The sequence below is a fragment of the Spea bombifrons genome, chromosome 2, assembly GCF_027358695.1.
Source record: "Spea bombifrons isolate aSpeBom1 chromosome 2, aSpeBom1.2.pri, whole genome shotgun sequence".
In the NCBI taxonomy this organism is placed as follows: domain Eukaryota; kingdom Metazoa; phylum Chordata; class Amphibia; order Anura; family Pelobatidae; genus Spea; species Spea bombifrons.
This window is the reverse complement of record NC_071088.1, coordinates 389,080-407,886: the sequence shown is the minus strand read 5'-3', so window position 1 is coordinate 407,886 and position 18,807 is coordinate 389,080. Positions and strand designations below refer to the sequence as shown.

General features: G+C 47.4%; 2 protein-coding genes across 4 annotated transcripts; both read left to right on the top strand.

Annotated features, from left to right (window-relative positions):
* The first annotated feature begins 966 nt into the window (after positions 1-966).
* TIMMDC1 (translocase of inner mitochondrial membrane domain containing 1) lies at positions 967-4,850 on the top strand. Of its 2 annotated transcripts, none has more exons than XM_053456383.1 (8): positions 967-1,014; positions 1,656-1,807; positions 2,521-2,686; positions 3,099-3,187; positions 3,791-3,858; positions 4,074-4,152; positions 4,236-4,346; positions 4,426-4,850. In XM_053456383.1, exons 2-8 carry the CDS (start codon positions 1,677-1,679, stop codon positions 4,565-4,567), a joined length of 786 nt encoding a protein of 261 aa, XP_053312358.1. In that variant the 5' UTR covers positions 967-1,014; positions 1,656-1,676; the 3' UTR covers positions 4,568-4,850. The 2 variants fall into 2 exon arrangements, with proteins under 2 accessions (XP_053312358.1, XP_053312359.1); XM_053456384.1 differs by having other exon boundaries at positions 981-1,086.
* A 3,622-nt stretch (positions 4,851-8,472) lies between these two features.
* Positions 8,473-13,628, top strand: ICOSLG (inducible T cell costimulator ligand). 2 transcript variants are annotated; one of them, XM_053457073.1, is made up of 6 exons: positions 8,473-8,582; positions 8,917-8,951; positions 9,691-10,050; positions 10,219-10,503; positions 12,088-12,243; positions 13,381-13,628. In XM_053457073.1, exons 1-6 carry the CDS (start codon positions 8,566-8,568, stop codon positions 13,416-13,418), a joined length of 891 nt encoding a protein of 296 aa, XP_053313048.1. In that variant the 5' UTR covers positions 8,473-8,565; the 3' UTR covers positions 13,419-13,628. The 2 variants fall into 2 exon arrangements, with proteins under 2 accessions (XP_053313048.1, XP_053313047.1); XM_053457072.1 differs by having other exon boundaries at positions 10,216-10,503.
* The last annotated feature ends 5,179 nt before the right edge of the window (positions 13,629-18,807 follow it).

Genomic DNA, 18,807 nt, shown 5'->3' with positions numbered 1-18,807 from the left:
GGGGGCAGTTTGTACACCTGGACCGGCTGGGGAGGGGGGGTAACGAAGCATTAACACTACAGGCATGTCAATAAATGGATCCTTTAGACCGAGGTTTAATACCCCCGTAAATCATCTGCCACCGAATGGTCTCGGGGGAGGGGGTTGGGGGTTTGGGGACAGAAGCCTTATTTTGTACACTAAGTAATTAAAACATTTTTTAATATAAAGTTTTATTTATTTATTATCGCGGTATGAGCCTGGGGCAAATCTGCCTGCGGCCGGAGAGGGTTCTTATACATGAGATGGGGGGGGTAAATCTGCCGGAGAGGGTTCTTATACATGAGATGGGGGGGTTGGGGAGTAAATCTGCCGGAGAGGGTTCTTATATAGAAGATGGGAGGGGGGGTAAATCTGCCGGAGGGGGTTCTTATATAGAAGATGGGAGGGGGGGTAAATCTGCCGGAGAGGGTTCTTATATATGAGATGGGGGGGTAAATCTGCCGGAGAGGGTTCTTATACATGAGATGGGGGTAAATCTGCCTGAGGATCCCGTGTCAGCGAGCGGCATGGCTGGCAGCTTGTCACGCTCGCATTTGTATGATGTCATAGATGTATATTTCAGGACAGAGGTAATGTGGGCCAGTGAGCCCCGTCAGGCATGTTCTCCAGGACGCACATACATGTGACGTGTTGCTGAGGGGCAGGGTGTCTTGGGGAGTAATTGGCTGGACACATAACCCTGCCAACCTGCACTGCAGCCCAGGGGTCGGGTGTTGCATCGTGAACGTTCCCCAACATCACTTTGTTGCCATGACGTATCCCTGACGTCACTACAACCAGCAGACCCGAAATTGGGGCGTCGTGTATGTCCAAACCCTTCCAGGGTTAAAGATGGCGCCACTAGCATCACAGCCTCAGGGATCAATGCGTTCCAAGCCTCGCCCCGACTAGTCATGCGTTCCAAGCCTCGCTTTGCTTGTTGACCGCTGGTTGGAACGCAAGAATTGAACAAAGATGGCGGCGCCCAGAGTGGTATGACCCGAGAGCGGCAGAATGAGACCGGTCGAGATGGAGAAGGAGACGGAATGGGACAGTCCGAGGGCGGTAGCGACTGCGACAGTCTGGAGGGGAGAGGGAGACACCCCAAACCGTCACCTTCCCGGTTACGTCACGTCTCATCTGACTGTCTCACCCTGCCCTCCAGACTGTCTCATCTGACTGTCTCACTCTCCCCTCCAGACTGTCTCATCTGATTGTCTCACTCTCCCCTCCAGACTGCCTCATTCTGTCACACTCTGCCCTGCCGACTGTCTCATTCTGTCACACTCTGCCCTGCCGACTGTCTCATTCTGTCACACTCTGCCCTGCCGACTGTCTCATTCTGTCACACTCTGCCCTCCCGTCTGTCTCATTCTGTCTCGTTCAGCCCTCCCGTCTGTCTCATTCTGTCTCGCTCAGCCCTCCCGTCTGCCTCATTCTGTCACACTCTGCTTTCCTGTCTGTTTCATTCTGTCACACTCTTCCCTCCCGTCTGTCTCATGGAGGGGAGAGCGAGACAGATGACTGTAAGGGTAGTTGCGAGGGGAGGTGCCGGTTTGGGGTGCCGCTCTGGTATCACCGCCACGTTGTCAGCCGTCCCGTTGCCGTGGTGATAGCCGAGTTGTGTCTTGCAGGTTGCCGTGTGAACCTTGCTGATGCCCCCGGCGATGTCTGAGGACGGCTCTGCCCCGGCCCTCGGCGGCCCTCCTGCCCTCCCCGAGTGCATCAAAGATCCTGAGATCCCCAAAACTGGATGGGAGCGAATCCGAGAGCTTTTCCAGCCCAAGTCAGTCGTCACGCAGGTCGCAGCTTGTATGGAGGCGCGTGGCTTATACACGGCGTGTGACTGGCAGCGGTGCGAGTTGCACGGTGTGTGGCTGGCAGCGGTGCGAGTGGCACGGTGTGTGGCTGGCAGAGGTGCGCGTGGCACGGTGTGGCTGGCAGCGGTGTGCGTGGCATGGTGTGTGGCTGGCAGCGGTGCGAGTGGCACGGTGTGTGGCTGGCAGCGGTGCGAGTGGCACGGTGTGTGGCTGGCAGCAGTGCGCGTGGCACGGTATGTGGCTGGCAGCGGTGCGAGTGGCACGGTATGTGGCTGGCAGCAGTGCGCGTGGCACGGTATGTGGCTGGCAGCAGTGCGCGTGGCACGGTGTGTGGCTGGCAGCGGTGCGAGTGGCACGGTGTGTGGCTGGCAGCGGTGCGCGTGGCACCGTGTGTGGCTGGCAGCGGTGCGAGTGGCACGGTGTGTGTGGCTGGCAGCGGTGCGAGTGGCACGGCGTGTAGCTGGCAGTGGTGCACGGGGTGTGGCTGGCGGCGGTGCGCGTGGCACGGCGTGTGGCTGGCAGTGGTGCACGGGGTGTGGCTGGCGGTGGTGCGCGGGGCACGGCGTATGGCTGGCAGGGGTGTGCTGGGTGGGGCGTGTGGCTGGCAGCGGTGCGCTGGGCACTGTGCCCGGGTTGAGGGGTGTATATAGTGTACTTACCGGCTCTGGTGTCCACGCAGCGAGCAGGGCTCGTACCCCGAGGAGGTGCAGAACGTGGCGAAGGGGGCGCTGACGGGGCTGATGCTCGGCTGGGTTTATGGGGGGATCCCGGCTGCCAGACTCAGCAAAGAGCGATTCATCCAGCAGAGCCAGGCGGACGTTTATTGCCACCGAGTGGAGGCCGTGGTGAGGAGTGGGGGGACAGGTGGGGGGGGCAGGCCGTGGTGAGGAGGGGAGCAGGCCGTGGTGAGGAGGGGGGGCCGTGGTGAGGAGGGGGGACAGGTGGGGGGGGCAGGCCGTGGTGAGGGGGGACAGGTGGGGGGCCGTGGTGAGGAGGGGGGCAGGCGAGGGGGTATCTGATGTGCCATTATCTCCCACCCCACGTATCTGCCTGCTGGGTGCATTTTCTTTCCACCTCTGGGGTATCTGAACCGAGTGCCCCTCTTCTGAACCTGTGATGCCCCCTGATTCAGCAGCCCCCACAACCTGCCACGCGGTTTACCCCTCTCTTGTGTATCCTGCCCTGTAAAGATACCCCCGCCCCGGTAAATACCCCCCTGTCCCCGCCTCGCTAATCCCTGTCTTTTGTGTCTGGCAGCGCGCGGCGCACAACGCTGCCCTGCGGGGCTTTATCCGCTACGGCTGGCGCTGGGGCTGGAGAGTAGCCGCTTTTGCCACCATCTTTAAGTAAGTGTTCGGTGTAACTGCCCCGCTGCCCTCCCCCGTTACGCCTCTCTCTCTCTCTCCTTGCTGTCCCCCGTTAGGCCTCTCTCTCCCTGCGTTCCCCCGCTCTCTCTCTCCCTGCGTTCCCCCGCTCTCTCTCTCCCTGCGTTCCCCCGCTCTCTCTCTCCCTGCGTTCCCCCGCTCTCTCTCTCCCTGCGTTCCCCCTCTCTCTCTCTCCCTGCGTTCCCCCTCTCTCTCTCTCCCTGCGTTCCCCCTCTCTCCCTGCGTTCCCCCTCTCTCTCTCTCCCTGCGTTCCCCCTCTCTCTCTCTCCCTGCGTTCCCCCTCTCTCTCTCTCTCCCTGCGTTCCCCCGCTCTCTCTCTCCCTGCGTTCCCCCGCTCTCTCTCTCCCTGCGTTCCCCCGCTCTCTCTCTCCCTGCGTTCCCCCTCTCTCTCTCTCCCTGCGTTCCCCCTCTCTCTCTCTCTCCCTGCGTTCCCCCTCTCTCTCTCTCCCTGCGTTCCCCCGCTATCTCTCTCCCTGCGTTCCCCCGTTCTCTCTCCCTGCGTTCCCCCGTTACGCCGCTCTCTCTCCGTTCCCCCCGTTATACGTCTCTCTCTGTGTATTCCAGCTCTGTCAGTACCGGCCTGTCTGTGTACCGGGATGAGGTCGTCCTCAGTCATTATGCAGCGGCTGGAGGTGAGTCTACGAGGAGTTTGCTTTCTATCTGTGCCTGTCTGTGTCTCTCTCTCTGTGTCTCTCTCTCTCTCTGTCTGTGTCTGTCTCTCTGTCTGTGTCTCTCTCTCTGTCTCTCTCTGTCTGTGTCTCTCTCTCTCTGTCTGTCTCTCTCTCTCTGTGTCTCTCTCTGTCTGTGTCTGTCTGCGCCCGTCTCTGAACCTCTCGCCCCGTTACAGGTGTCACCGGAGGACTTTTCCGGATACATCTTGGTCTCCGAGGACTGCTGGGAGGCTCGTTAATCGGAGCGTTACTCGGGTGAGCGTGAGCCGTCGGTTCTGCGCATGTTCAGCTGTCCCCTGTGTGTGTTGGTTCTAGTCTCTGGTGTTTGTACTCTGCAGGGTCCCGGCTGGCGCTCTCATCTCTGGGCTGCAGGCGCTTTCCGGTGAGAACGTGCGGGAAAAGAAGCAGAGAGAGCGTCGGCATCTCTATCATCACAAGCTGGAGGAGTGGTGAGTGTCCTCTCGCCGTACCCAACATACCCCTCTCTTCCGTAACCTGCGAGTGACCCTCGGCCCCTCGTGTCCCCAGGGACGCCCGGCTGCAGATCACCGACGAAGTGTTGCAGGAGATGGGAGCGGCTGGGATCGAATCGGCTGAGACCCACGTGGAGAAGATTGACGAATTGCTGCAGCTTCCGCGGAACCCGGAGTCTGAGGCGGAGGAGGGGTGACCGGCGCGGAGGAGGGGTGACCGGCGCGGAGCGTCTGCTCCCCAGAGACACGCAACTATATGCTATAAACTGTGGCCCCCGTTCCGCATGAACCACGCGATGTGAACACTGCCCTAGACTGTATGCCGGCATGGCGGCCGGGCTCTCGGTACCTGCGGTCACCGCGTGCAGCTCCACCAATAGCGTTCCGGAGCCGCGGAGCGGCGGATCTGTGTGTAGAAAGTGCCGTCCGGCACCGCCGAGCCATCACTAATAAAAGGATTATCATCATGTGGTAAATTAACTCCTCGATGCCACTGAGCCTTTTACCGCTGTTAGGAAGATGGGTAACTTGCACCGGGTCACTGTTTTTTTTATTATTATTTGGGGGGGGCATTTCTTGCTGGGGACGTTGAAATGCTGACTGCAGGCTCAAAGTTGTGAGTTGTCTCTTTCCAACGCGTTCGGCACGGCCAAGGTAAAATGGTTAGTCTTGGGCTTCTCCGTCTGCACCTATCTGTGTTCACCCCCGTGCTTCATCCTGCAAACAGTTTATTCCTCCCCGGTGCGGCTGACATTACTTACTAGTTTTCTGACGCATAGAGGAGAATGCAGTCTGTAGGATATAGGTCGGGCCCCTGGTGTCCACTTCCTGTCGAGACCCCCAGCCAACGATCTATGATTTCTTTTATTGCCCTCCAAACTCCAACAGCTCCCCGGTACAGCGCTACGGGTTATGATGGCGCTATATATATATAAAAAAAATCTTTGTAGTATTTTGTGTCGTTATAAGGACGGGATTAGTTATACGGCCGGAGAGTATATAATATATAATATGAGGAATATACAGGGATATAACGGGTTATAAGGACGGGATTAGTTATACGGGCCGGAGAGTATATAATATATAATATGAGGAATATACAGGGATATAACGGGTTATAAGGACGGGATTAGTTATACGGCCGGAGAGTATATAATATATAATATGAGGAATATACAGGATATAACGGGTTATAAGGACGGGATTAGTTATACGGGGGAGAGTATATAATATATAATATGAGGAATATACAGGATATAACGGGTTATAAGGACGGGATTAGTTATACGGGGGAGAGTATATAATATATAATATGAGGAATATACAGGATATAACGGGTTATAAGGACGGGATTAGTTATACGGGGGGGAGAGTATATAATATATAATATGAAGAATATACAGGATATAACGGGTTATAAGGACGGGATTAGTTATACGGCCGGAGAGTATATAATATATAATATGAGGAATATACAGGGATATAACGGGTTATAAGGACGGGATTAGTTATACGGGGGGGAGAGTATATAATATATAATATGAGGAATATACAGGATATAACGGGTTATAAGGACGGGATTAGTTATACGGGGGGAGAGTATATAATATATAATATGAGGAATATACAGGGATATAACGGGTTATAAGGACGGGATTAGTTATACGGCCGGAGAGTATATAATATATAATATGAGGAATATACAGGATATAACGGGTTAAAAGGACGGGATTAGTTATACGGCCGGAGAGTATATAATATATAATATGAGGAATATACAGGATATAACGGGTTATAAGGACGGGATTAGTTATACGGCCGGAGAGTATATAATATATAATATGAGGAATATACAGGGATATAACGGGTTATAAGGACGGGGTTAGTTATATGGCCGGAGAGTATATAATATATAATATGAGGAATATACAGGGATATAACGGGTTCTAAGGACGGGATTAGTTATACGGATGGAGAGTATATAATATATAATATGAGGAATATACAGGATATAACGGGTTATAAGGACGGGATTAGTTATACGGGGGAGAGTATATAATATATAATATGAGGAATATACAGGGATATAACGGGTTATAAGGACGGGATTAGTTATACGGGGGGAGAGTATATAATATATAATATGAGGAATATACAGGATATAACGGGTTATAAGGACGGGATTAGTTATACGGCCGGAGAGTATATAATATATAATATGAGGAATAAACAGGATATAACGGGTTATAAGGACGGGATTAGTTATACGGGGGGGAGAGTATATAATATATAATATGAGGAATATACAGGGATATAATGGGTTATAAGGACGGGATTAGTTATACGGGGGGAGAGTATATAATATATAATATGAGGAATATACAGGATATAATGGGTTATAAGGACGGGATTAGTTATACGGGGGAGAGTATAAAATATATAATATGAGGAATATACAGGATATAACGGGTTATAAGGACAGGATTAGTTATACGGCCGGAGAGTATATAATATATAATATGAGGAATATACAGGATATAACGGGTTATAAGGACGGGATTAGTTATACGGCCGGAGAGTATATAATATATAATATGAGGAATATACAGGATATAACGGGTTATAAGGACGGGATTAGTTATATGGCCGGAGAGTGTATAATATATAATATGAGGAATATACAGGGTATAACGGGTTATAAGGACGGGATTAGTTATACGGGGGGAGAGTATATAATATATAATATGAGGAATATACAGGATATAACGGGTTATAAGGACGGGATTAGTTATACGGCCGGAGAGTATATAATATATAATATGAGGAATATACAGGATATAACGGGTTATAAGGACGGGGTTAGTTATATGGGGGGAGAGTATATCATATATAATATGAGGAATATACAGGATATAACGGGTTATAAGGACGGGATTAGTTATATGGCCGGAGAGTGTATAATATATAATATGAGGAATATACAGGATATAACGGGTTATAAGGACGGGATTAGTTATACGGCCGGAGGGTATAAAATATATAATATGAGGAATATACAGGATATAACGGGTTATAAGGACCGGATTAGTTATACGGCCGGAGAGTATATAATATATAATATGAGGAATATACAGGATATAACGGGTTATAAGGACGGGATTAGTTATACGGGGAGGAGAGTATATAATATATAATATGAGGAATATAATGGGTTATAAGGACGGATTAGTTATACGGGCTGGAGAGTATATAATATATAATATGAGGAATATACAGGGATATAACGGGTTATAAGGACGGGATTAGTTATACGGGGGAGAGTATATAATATATAATATGAGGAATATACAGGATATAACGGGTTATAAGGACGGGATTAGTTATACGGCCGGAGAGTATATAATATATAATATGAGGAATATACAGGATATAACGGGTTATAAGGACGGGATTAGTTATACGGCCGGAGAGTATATAATATATAATATGAGGAATATACAGGATATAACGGGTTATAAGGACGGGATTAGTTATACGGCCGGAGAATATATAATATATAATATGAGGAATATACAGGATATAACGGGTTATAAGGACGGGATTAGTTATACGGGGGAGAGTATATAATATATAATATGAGGAATATACAGGGATATAATGGGTTATAAGGACGGGATTAGTTATACGGCCGGAGAGTATATAATATATAATATGAGGAATATACAGGATATAACGGGTTATAAGGACGGGATTAGTTATACGGATGGAGAGTATATAATATATAATATGAGGAATATACAGGGATATAACGGGTTATAAGGACGGGATTAGTTATACGGATGGAGAGTATATAATATATAATATGAGGAATATACAGGGATATGCAGCATGTATGTTCTGTATTTGAATAAAGTTACATAGTTATATAGGCTGATATAAGTCCTGCGTCCATCAAGTTCAGCCTTTCCTGTATCTGTTAATTTGTTGCCCTTGGAGTTAATGGAGACAGGGAGGGATGTGAGTGACAGATGAGGAGGGGGTGAGATCCACCCAATGGGGAAGGAAATAAGGAAGTGAAAGTGAGAGAAGCAGTGACTCGAAGCGTGCACTCGCTGTGTACAGAGTGTGTGCTTGACATTTTCGCACCCACTGTGCTTTCCTCTAAACACAAAGCCGCAGGACTCTGGAACCAGGAATGTCTCTTCCCAGAAGGTAGGAATCCAGGGAAATCGGGGTCTATTCATACTTTAAAAACTGTGACATTCACTCACACTGACACTCACACTGATACATACACACACTCTGATGTGCAACATCCACTCCCTTCTCTTCCCGTTTTTTTCTGTGATGTATTATTATTATTTATTGATTTATATAGCACCATCATATTCCGTAGCGCTGTACAATGGGTAGACGGGACATAACAAGTAGTATGTAACATAACAAATTAACAGAGACAGCAGGTGAGGAGGGCCCTGCGCACAGGAGCTTACAATCTATGTTACTCCCTCCCCCCATCTGATGTTGATGTTTCTCTCCCTCTCAGGACTCTGCAGCTTCTCGTCTGGACTCACATATCGGGTACTGAGTGACTCGACCCGCAGAGCATCGCGCCACCGACACAATGCGACACAGAGGGCTCACCTACGGGCATCGACCTGACGTTTATCTATACATTATACAGGGGCCGGTCACTGATTTATCTATACATTATACAGGGGCCGGTCACTGATTTATCTATACATTACACAGGGACCGGTCACTGATTCATCTATACATTATACAGGGGGCCGGCTCGCTGATATATCTATACATTATACAGGGAGCAGGATTGGTGATTTATCTATACATTATACAGGGGCCGGTCACTGATTTATCTATACATTATACAGGGCGTCCCACTGATTTATCTATACATTATACAGGGGCTGTCACTGATTTATCTATACATTATACAGGGGCCGGCTCACTGATTTATCTATACATTATACAGGGGCCTCTCACTGATTTATCTATACATTATACAGGGGCCGGCTCGCTGATTTATCTTTACATTATACAGGGGGCCGGTCACTGATTTATCTATACATTATACAGGGGGCCGGTCACTGATTTATCCATACATTATACAGGGGCCGGCTCGCTGATTTAGCTATACATTATACAGGGGGCCGGTCACTGATTTATCTATACATTGTACAGGGGCTGGTCACTGATTTATCTATACATTATACAGGGGCCGGGGATACTGATTTAAGTATACATTATACAGGGGTCCCCAGGGATAGCAGCCGATCTCACTGCCTGTCTCGTTTTTCAGTATTGGGGTCCAGTACTTGCCTGGTGGGCATACTGGGGGGCTCGGTGAGTTTGCCCTGTGAGGTCACACCTCTGACGTACGCTCTGGACAAGCTCCTGGTTTACTGGCAGACGAAGGGCCCGGCCGGCGATGACATCACGGTGGTCGCGCTGGTTTATGGAGAAATCGAAGAGCGTTTCCAGGACCAGAAGTACAAAGGAAGAGCCGGAGTGAGCCGCGGAGGTCTGGCCTCGGGGGACTTCACGCTGCACCTGCGCGGCCTGTCCTGGGGGGACGCCGGGACCTACGACTGCATTATAATGTTACAGCGTTCCTCCGTACACTTCCTGAAGAATAGCAGCGCCACGCTGGAGGTGAAAGGTCAGCGCCACCGAACACCCATCCCCCACTCCATCGCCTGCCACGGCTTCCCCACGTAACACAAGCCCCGCTTTATCATTATTCCGTTCCAGGAATAATGATAAAGCGGCTGCCGGGGGTCCGGGTGGGTTTCTTGTGTTTGAGGTTTTTTTTTTTATCTCTTAGCAGCCAAGTTCAGCCACCCAGTTGTGACAAGTCTGGCCCCGGGGCCGGTGGAGCGTGGTCAGGAGGTGACACTCACCTGCTCGACCCTCGCGGACTCCCGCGGGCCCTCAGTTACGTGGCTGAACGCCAGCGACGGCTCCCGACTGAACGTGGTCCAAAAATTAAATGAGGCGGAGAATCCCGACGGGACCCTCAGTGTACTCAGCGCCATCAGCATCACCGCCACGTCTGCGCTCAACGTGACATGCGCCGTACGAACCGACGCCGGCAACGCCACCTCTCTGCCATGTAAATGGTCAGATTACATATATGGGATAGAGAGGGGTATATGGGGTAGACGGAGGGGTATATGGGGTAGAAGGAGGGGTTATGGGGAGGGGTATATGGGGTTATGGGGAGGGGTATATGGAGTAATAGGAGGGGTTATGGGGAGGGGTATATGGGGTAATAGGAGGTGTTATGGGGAGGGGTATATGGGGTAATAGGAGGGGTTATGGGGAGGGGTATATGGGGTAATAGGAGGGGTTATGGGGAGGGGTATATGGAGTAATAGGAGGGGTTATGGGGAGGGGTATATGGGGTAATAGTAGGTGTTATGGGGAGGGGTATATGGGGTAATAGGAGGGGTTATACTCTCCCATCACCTTTCTCTTTTCTCTCTACTTTCCTCTAATCCGGAGAGACAGACAGGTAGGTAGATAGATGGATCGATAGATAGATAGACGGATAGATAGACAGACGTATGGATAGACGATGGATAGACAGACGTATAGATAGATAGACAAACATATAGATAGATAGACAGACATATAGATAGATGGATCGATAGATAGACAGACGTATAGATAGATGATGGATAGACAGACGTATAGATAGATGGATAGACGTATAGATAGATGATAGATGGATAGACGGATAGATAGACAGACGTATAGATAGATGATGGATAGACAGACGTATAGATAGATGATGGATAGACAGACGTATAGATAGATGGATAGACAGACGTATGGATAGATGGATATAGAGAAAGACGTATAGATAGATGATGGATAGACAGACCTATAGATAGATGGATAGACAGACATATGGATAGATGGATAGACGTATAGATAGATAGATAGATAGATAGATAGATAGATAGATGATGGATAGACAGACGTATGGATAGATAGATAGACAGACGTATAGATAGATAGATGGATAGACAAACGTATGGATAGATAGATAGACAGACGTATAGACAGACGTATAGATAGATGGATAGACAGACGTATGGATAGATGGATAGACGTATAGATAGATAGATAGATAGATAGATAGATAGATAGATAGATAGATAGATAGATAGATGATGGATAGACAGACGTATGGATAGATAGATAGACAGACGTATAGATAGATAGATGGATAGACAAACGTATGGATAGATAGATAGACAGACGTATAGATAGATGGATAGATAGATGGATAGACAGACGTATGGATAGATGGATAGACGTATAGATAGATAGATAGATGATGGATAGACAGACGTATGGATAGATAGATAGACAGACGTATAGATAGATAGATGGATAGACAAACGTATGGATAGATAGATAGACAGACGTATAGATAGATAGATAGATGGATAGACAGACGGATAGATAGACGGATAGATAGACAGACGTATAGATAGATAGATGGATAGACAGACGTATGGATAGATAGATAGACAGACGTATAGATAGATAGATAGATAGATGGATAGACAGACGGATAGATAGACGGATAGATAGACAGACGTATAGATAGATGGATAGACGGGTAGATAGATATTTTGGTGCGGAGCGCTCTATTTGTAATACGGTGATGGTTTCTGTCTCTCAGACGAGCTTAAAGTGGCCCCCGAGGATCCTCGCAGGGAGTCTCTGACGGGGCCCCGGACGGCCGTCACTGCAGGTCTCTGTACAGTCGCGTTGCTGGCCGTGGCCGCCGTGGCCCTTCTGCTGTACAAAAGGGGCAGACTCTACACATTGTACAGAGGTGAGATACCCCAGCCCCTCGGGGGGGGCAACGGGAACTTCAGGGGCCAAAGTAAATAAGGGAATCATCCAATGCCGCAGCCTGTCCTCTCCACCCTATCTACCCCCACACATCGCCCTCTCCACCCTATCTACCCCCACACATCGCCCTCTCCACCCTATCTACCCCTACACATGGCCCTTTTCACACTATCTACACCCCACACATCACCCTCACCACCCTATCTACACCCCACACATCACCCTCACCACCCTATCTACCCCACACACATCGCCCTCTCCACCCTATCTACCCCTACACATCGCCCTCTCCACCCTATCTACACCCCACACATCGCCCTCTCCACCCTATCTACCCTCACACATCACCCTCACCACCCTATCTACACCCCACACATCACCCTCACCACCCTATCTACCCCACACACATCGCCCTTTTCACCCTATCTACACCCCACACATCACCCTCACCACCCTATCTACACCCCACACATCACCCTCACCACCCTATCTACCCCACACACATCGCCCTCTCCACCCTATCTACCCCTACACATCGCCCTCTCCACCCTATCTACACCCCACACATCGCCCTCTCCACCCTATCTACCCTCACACATCACCCTCACCACCCTATCTACACCCCACACATCACCCTCACCACCCTATCTACCCCACACACATCGCCCTCTCCACCCTATCTACCCCTACACATCGCCCTCTCCACCCTATCTACCCCTACACATCGCCCTCTCCACCCTATCTACCCCCCTACACATCGCCCTCTCCACCCTATCTACCCTCACACATCGCTCTCTCCACCCTATCTACCCCCACACATCGCCCTCACCACCCTGTCTACCCCCCCACACATCGCCCTCACCACCCTATCTACCCCACACACATCGCCCTCTCCACCCTATCTACCCTCACACATCACCCTCACCACCCTATCTACACCCCACACATCACCCTCACCACCCTATCTACCCCCCACACATCACCCTCTCCACCCTATCTACCCCCCACACATTGCCCTCTCTACCCCAGACCCTGTCCTCTCTTCTCTAGTTACACCGTACCCTGCCCTCTCTTTTACCCCCCCTGATTCTTGCCCTTTTCCCACTTTGTATGGCAGCTATCCATGGGCGAGGGCAGAGACCGGACACCGGATAAGAAGACTAATCCAAGATGGACGATACAGAACCTGTGAGGAGCAAAGGGCTACGTGAGACGCGCCGGCACTGCGCCGAGTACAAACTCTGCCCTTTGGATCTACAGATGGATGCGAGTGAAGACTCAGTGAGACAGAAGTGAGGGCTGGACCGAGCAATCACCCTCAAGTGATCCCCAGAGCTTACACTCCAACGCCTTCCATACGGATAACGACAGCCGGCCCTGCATGAAGAAAGAAAGATAGTGGTGATGAAGAGCTTACACTCTAAAGAAGGCAGAACCATGACTTTCATTGGATACCAAGAATGTATGAAGTAAAGCGAGGAGCCATCGGAGGACATTTATTTACTAAATATCTATTTACTATAAAACAATAAATAGCATTTTCCCCATAAACCTCCTTCAGCGCGGACATTTATGACATACGTGTTACACGTCTCTTATCATTACCTTGTGTTTCTTATTTGTGCCTTCATATACATACGTATTTCCATCCTAGTTCCTGTAGTCCTGTGCCGTTGTTCATATGTACCTTCCTATATGTGTCTTGGTGCCGAGATGCTTTTTTATTATATATATTTTTTATATGTATTTAAATCATTTTGTTTAATAAAGATTTACTTTGTAGATACCTTTTTTCCTTACGTGCTCTCTTTGCAATAGGTTTTGGTGTTTATATATGTACAGTGCACGTACCTCTACCGTTATTGGTAGTTTGTTCGTTTTTGGTGATTATTATTATTTGATAATATTAACCCTCATATTATATATATATTATATACTCCCCGGCTGTATAACTAATCCCCTCCTTATAACCCGTTATATCCTGTATATTCCTCATATTATATATTATATACTCTCCAGCCGTATAACTAATCCCGTCCTTATAACCCGTTATATCCTGTATATTCCTCATATTATATATTATATATTATATACTCTCCCCCGATATTACTAATCCCGTCCTTATAACCCGTTATATCCTGTATATTCCTCATATTATGTATTATATACTCTCCGGCCGTATAACTAATCCTGTCCTTATAACCCGTTATATCCCTGTATATTCCTCATATTATATATTATATACTCTCCCCCCATATAACTAATCCCGTCCTTATAACCCGTTATATCCCTGTATATTCCTCATATTATATATTATATACTCTCCCCCGTATAACTAATCCCATCCTTATAACCCGTTATATCCCTGTATATTCCTCATATTATATATTATATACTCTCCACCCCGTATAACTAATCCCGTCCTTATAACCCGTTATATCTCTGTATATTCCTCATATTATATATTATATACTCTCCGCCGCATCACTAATCCCGTCCTTATAACCCGTTATATCCTGTATATTCCTCATATTATATATTATATACTCTCCCCCGTATAACTAATCCCATCCTTATAACCCGTTATATCCCTGTATATTCCTCATATTATATATTATATACTCTCCGGCCGTATAACTAATCCCGTCCTTATAACCCGTTATATCCCTGTATATTCCTCATATTATATATTATATACTCTCTGGCCGTATAACTAATCCCGTCCTTATAACCCGTTATATCCCTGTATATTCCTCATATTATATACTCTCTGGCCGTATAACTAATCCCGTCCTTATAACCCGTTATATTCTGTATATTCCTCATATTATATATTATATACTCTCCCCCCGTATAACTAATCCCGTCCTTATACCCCGTTATATCCCTGTATATTCCTCATATTATATATTATATACTCTCCCCCCATATTACTAATCCCGTCCTTATAACCCGTTATATCCTGTATATTCCTCATATTACCGTATTTGCTCGATTATAAGACGAGGTTTTTTCCAGAGCAAATGCTCTGAAAAATACCCCTCGTCTTATAATCGGGGTCGTCTTCTAATCAGACCCCAAAAAAATGGCTGGGGCCATGCTGCTTACCGGTCGCGAGCAGCGTCTCTTCCGTTAGAAGCAGGAGGACAGGAAGCTTGTAGCTTCCTCACAGAACTCTATCTCCCCCTCCCTCCTCTGGGGGCGGGGCCAGAGAAGTTGCTGGTACAGCCGGTCCCCTGCAGAAGTCTTCGAGTGAGAGATCTGCAGTTCAGGTAAGGGGGTGGGGGAGGGTTTTTGGGTAAGTATGTGTGATTAATGTGTGAAGTATGTGTGATTAATGGAATGAATGAGTATTTAAATGTTTGTGAATGTGTGTTTGTGTGTGATAGCATGGATGTGTAAGGGGGGTGGGGGTTGTAGCATGGCATAGGGAGGCTGTAATCCCACTACTATCATCCCCAGGTTCCAGCATGTACTGGCTGCCTTGGCTTGATAGGAGTGTGATTGCTGTTAGCAGCAATCACACTCCTATCAAGCCAAGGCAGCCAGTACATGCTGGGTTAAAAGGCATATCATGGGGCTGAGTGGCATATAGGGGGTTAAAATGCATTTCTGGACCTCCAGAAATGCATTTTAACCCCCTATATGCCACTCAGCCCCATGATATGCATATATACCTCCAGAAATGCATTTTAACCCCCTATATGCCACTCAGCCCCATGATATGCATATATACCTCCAGAAATGCATTTTAACCCCCTATATGCCACTCAGCCCCATGATATGCCTTTTAACCCCCTATATGCCAGAGTGGCATATAGGGGTATAAGGCATATCATGGGGCAGAGTGGCAAATAGGGGGGGTATAAAGCATTTCTGGGGGCAGAGTGGCATAACTGGGGGGGGGCAGGTTGGCAAATAAAAGGAAATTTAAAAAATATATTTACATGAATTAATATTTACTGGTAAAACTTTTTTCCTATAGGGTCGTCTTATATTCAGGCTTTTTGTTTTTTTCCTAAATTAATATTTTGCTTTTGGGGGGTCGTCTTATAATCGAGCAAATACGGTATATATTATATACTCTCCAGCCGTATAACTAATCCCGTCCTTATAACCCGTTATATCCCTGTATATTCCTCATATTATATATTATATACTCTCCCCCCATATTACTAATCCCGTCCTTATAACCCGTTATATCCTGTATATTCCTCATATTATATATTATATACTATCCCCCCGTATAACTAACCCCGTCCTTATAACCCGTTATATCCCTGTATATTCCTCATATTATATATTATATACTCTCCGGCCGTATAACTAATCCCGTCCTTATAACCCGTTATATCCTGTATATTCCTCATATTATATATTATATACTCTCCCCCCGTATAACTAATCCCGTCCTTATAACCCGTTATATCCTGTATATTCCTCATATTATATATTATATACTCTCCCCCCGTATAACTAATCCCGTCCTTATAGCCCGTTATATCCTGCATATTCCTCATATTATATATTATATACTCTCTGGCTGTATAACTAATCCCTTCCTTATAACCCGTTATATCCTGTATATTCCTCATATTATATATTATATACTCTCCGGCCGTATAACTAATCCCGTCCTTATAACCCGTTATATACTGTATATTCCTCATATTATATATTATATACTCTCCGGCCGTATAACTAATCCCGTCCTTATAGCCCGTTATATCCCTGTATATTCCTCATATTATATATTATATACTCTCCCCCCCGTATAACTAATCCCGTCCTTATAACCCGTTATATCCTGTATATTCCTCATATTATATATTATATACTCTCCCCCCCGTATAACTAATCCCGTCCTTATAACCCGTTATATCCCTGTATATTCCTCATATTATATATTATATACTCTCCCCCGTATAACTAATCCCGTCCTTATAGCCCGTTATATCCCTGTATATTCCTCATATTATATATTATATACTCTCCCCCCCGTATAACTAATCCCGTCCTTATAACCCGTTATATCCTGTATATTCCTCATATTATATATTATATACTCTCCGGCCGTGTAACTAATCCCGTCCTTATAACCCGTTATATCCCTGTATATTGCTCAATTTGTTATGTTACATACTACTTGTTGTGTCCTGTCCACCCATTGTACAGCACTATGGAATTTGCTGGCGCTATATATAACAATAATAATAATAAGGTTGGGGGGTTGGAAGGGGGCAGAGGGCAGTTAAAGATTTTTATATTTCCCGTCTTCTTTGTTTATCTGGGACGGGCTGGAGAATTACCCGACCCCTGCGGTATTAGCCCTGGACGGTGCAGTTTCTTGTTGTGTCACACTCTGAGACGGGAAGAGCGCAGGTTTCATAGACGACAAAGGAAGGGAATCTTTACAGTGAGGACAATAAAGGTATGGAATTCACTGCCAAGGGAGGTGGTCAGGGCCAGACAGGCCCACCGGGATACCAGGAAATTTCCCGGTGGGCCAGTCGGTCCGTAGGCCGGCAGAGCAACACTCAAAACAGCCGCTAAGCGGCTGCGAGCGAGATTTCAAGCCTTCTTTGGCCGCCGGCGCCTAATGAAGTTAAAGGGGCTGGCGTGCACGCACCCTGCCACCCAATGGCCGTTCCGCTGCACTTCATCCCACGTCTTAAAAGGGGTCTGTTACAGGGTCACCGTACCCAAGGCTGGGTCCCCCTGTTTGCGGGCTGAGGAATCACCAGTCAGTCCCTCTTACGGATCGCACTCAGCTATCCACTGATCAGCCAGACCACCATTTGTAGTAAAACAAGAACTTTATTTACAAACAAATGTAGAGACAAAAATATGTAAAAACCAGTGTAAAAGGGGTGTCGCAAGGATAAAGAGTATATGCTTTCCTTTTTTCACCGGATACCCAGCTGCAACCCGTAACACCACACTCCTGGTGTTGAAATGATAAATTGGTCCACTAAGGGGCGCTTCAATGCAAATGAATAAAAGAGGAAACAATGATGGCGTAGTAGTTAAGAACCGATGATCTTATGCCTAGTATATATATATATGCACTCACAATATATCTGTGCAGGTCTAAGTTCAATGTACAACCACTCCGCGGTCCGTGTGTGAGGTATATATATATATATGAGGAAAAAGCACAACGACATAAAAAACACAACGGTGTAATAGCGTTTATGCGTTCTGGCACGCCAGCATGGATGAACACTTACAGTCATAACTGGTGTTTCAAGCGTGTAGAAGCTAGTTGTCGTCTTATCGTTATGTTGCCTCCAAAGTTCCTCAGTTCTCCGTAGCCACGAATGGTGTATTGCCAGAGGGTAAAAGAAAACTTTTCACAAATCCCTGGGGGTGTCCCACGGGGGACAGAAGAGGGGTAGACACCCCCACAGGGATTTGTGAAAAGTTGTCTTTTACCCTCTGGCTATACACCCTCTGGCTATTACCCAGCCCCCAATCCCATCACAAATCCCATCGGTATACAGGGGATGTATCAGGTGAGGGGATTAAGGGATACAATGGTTTC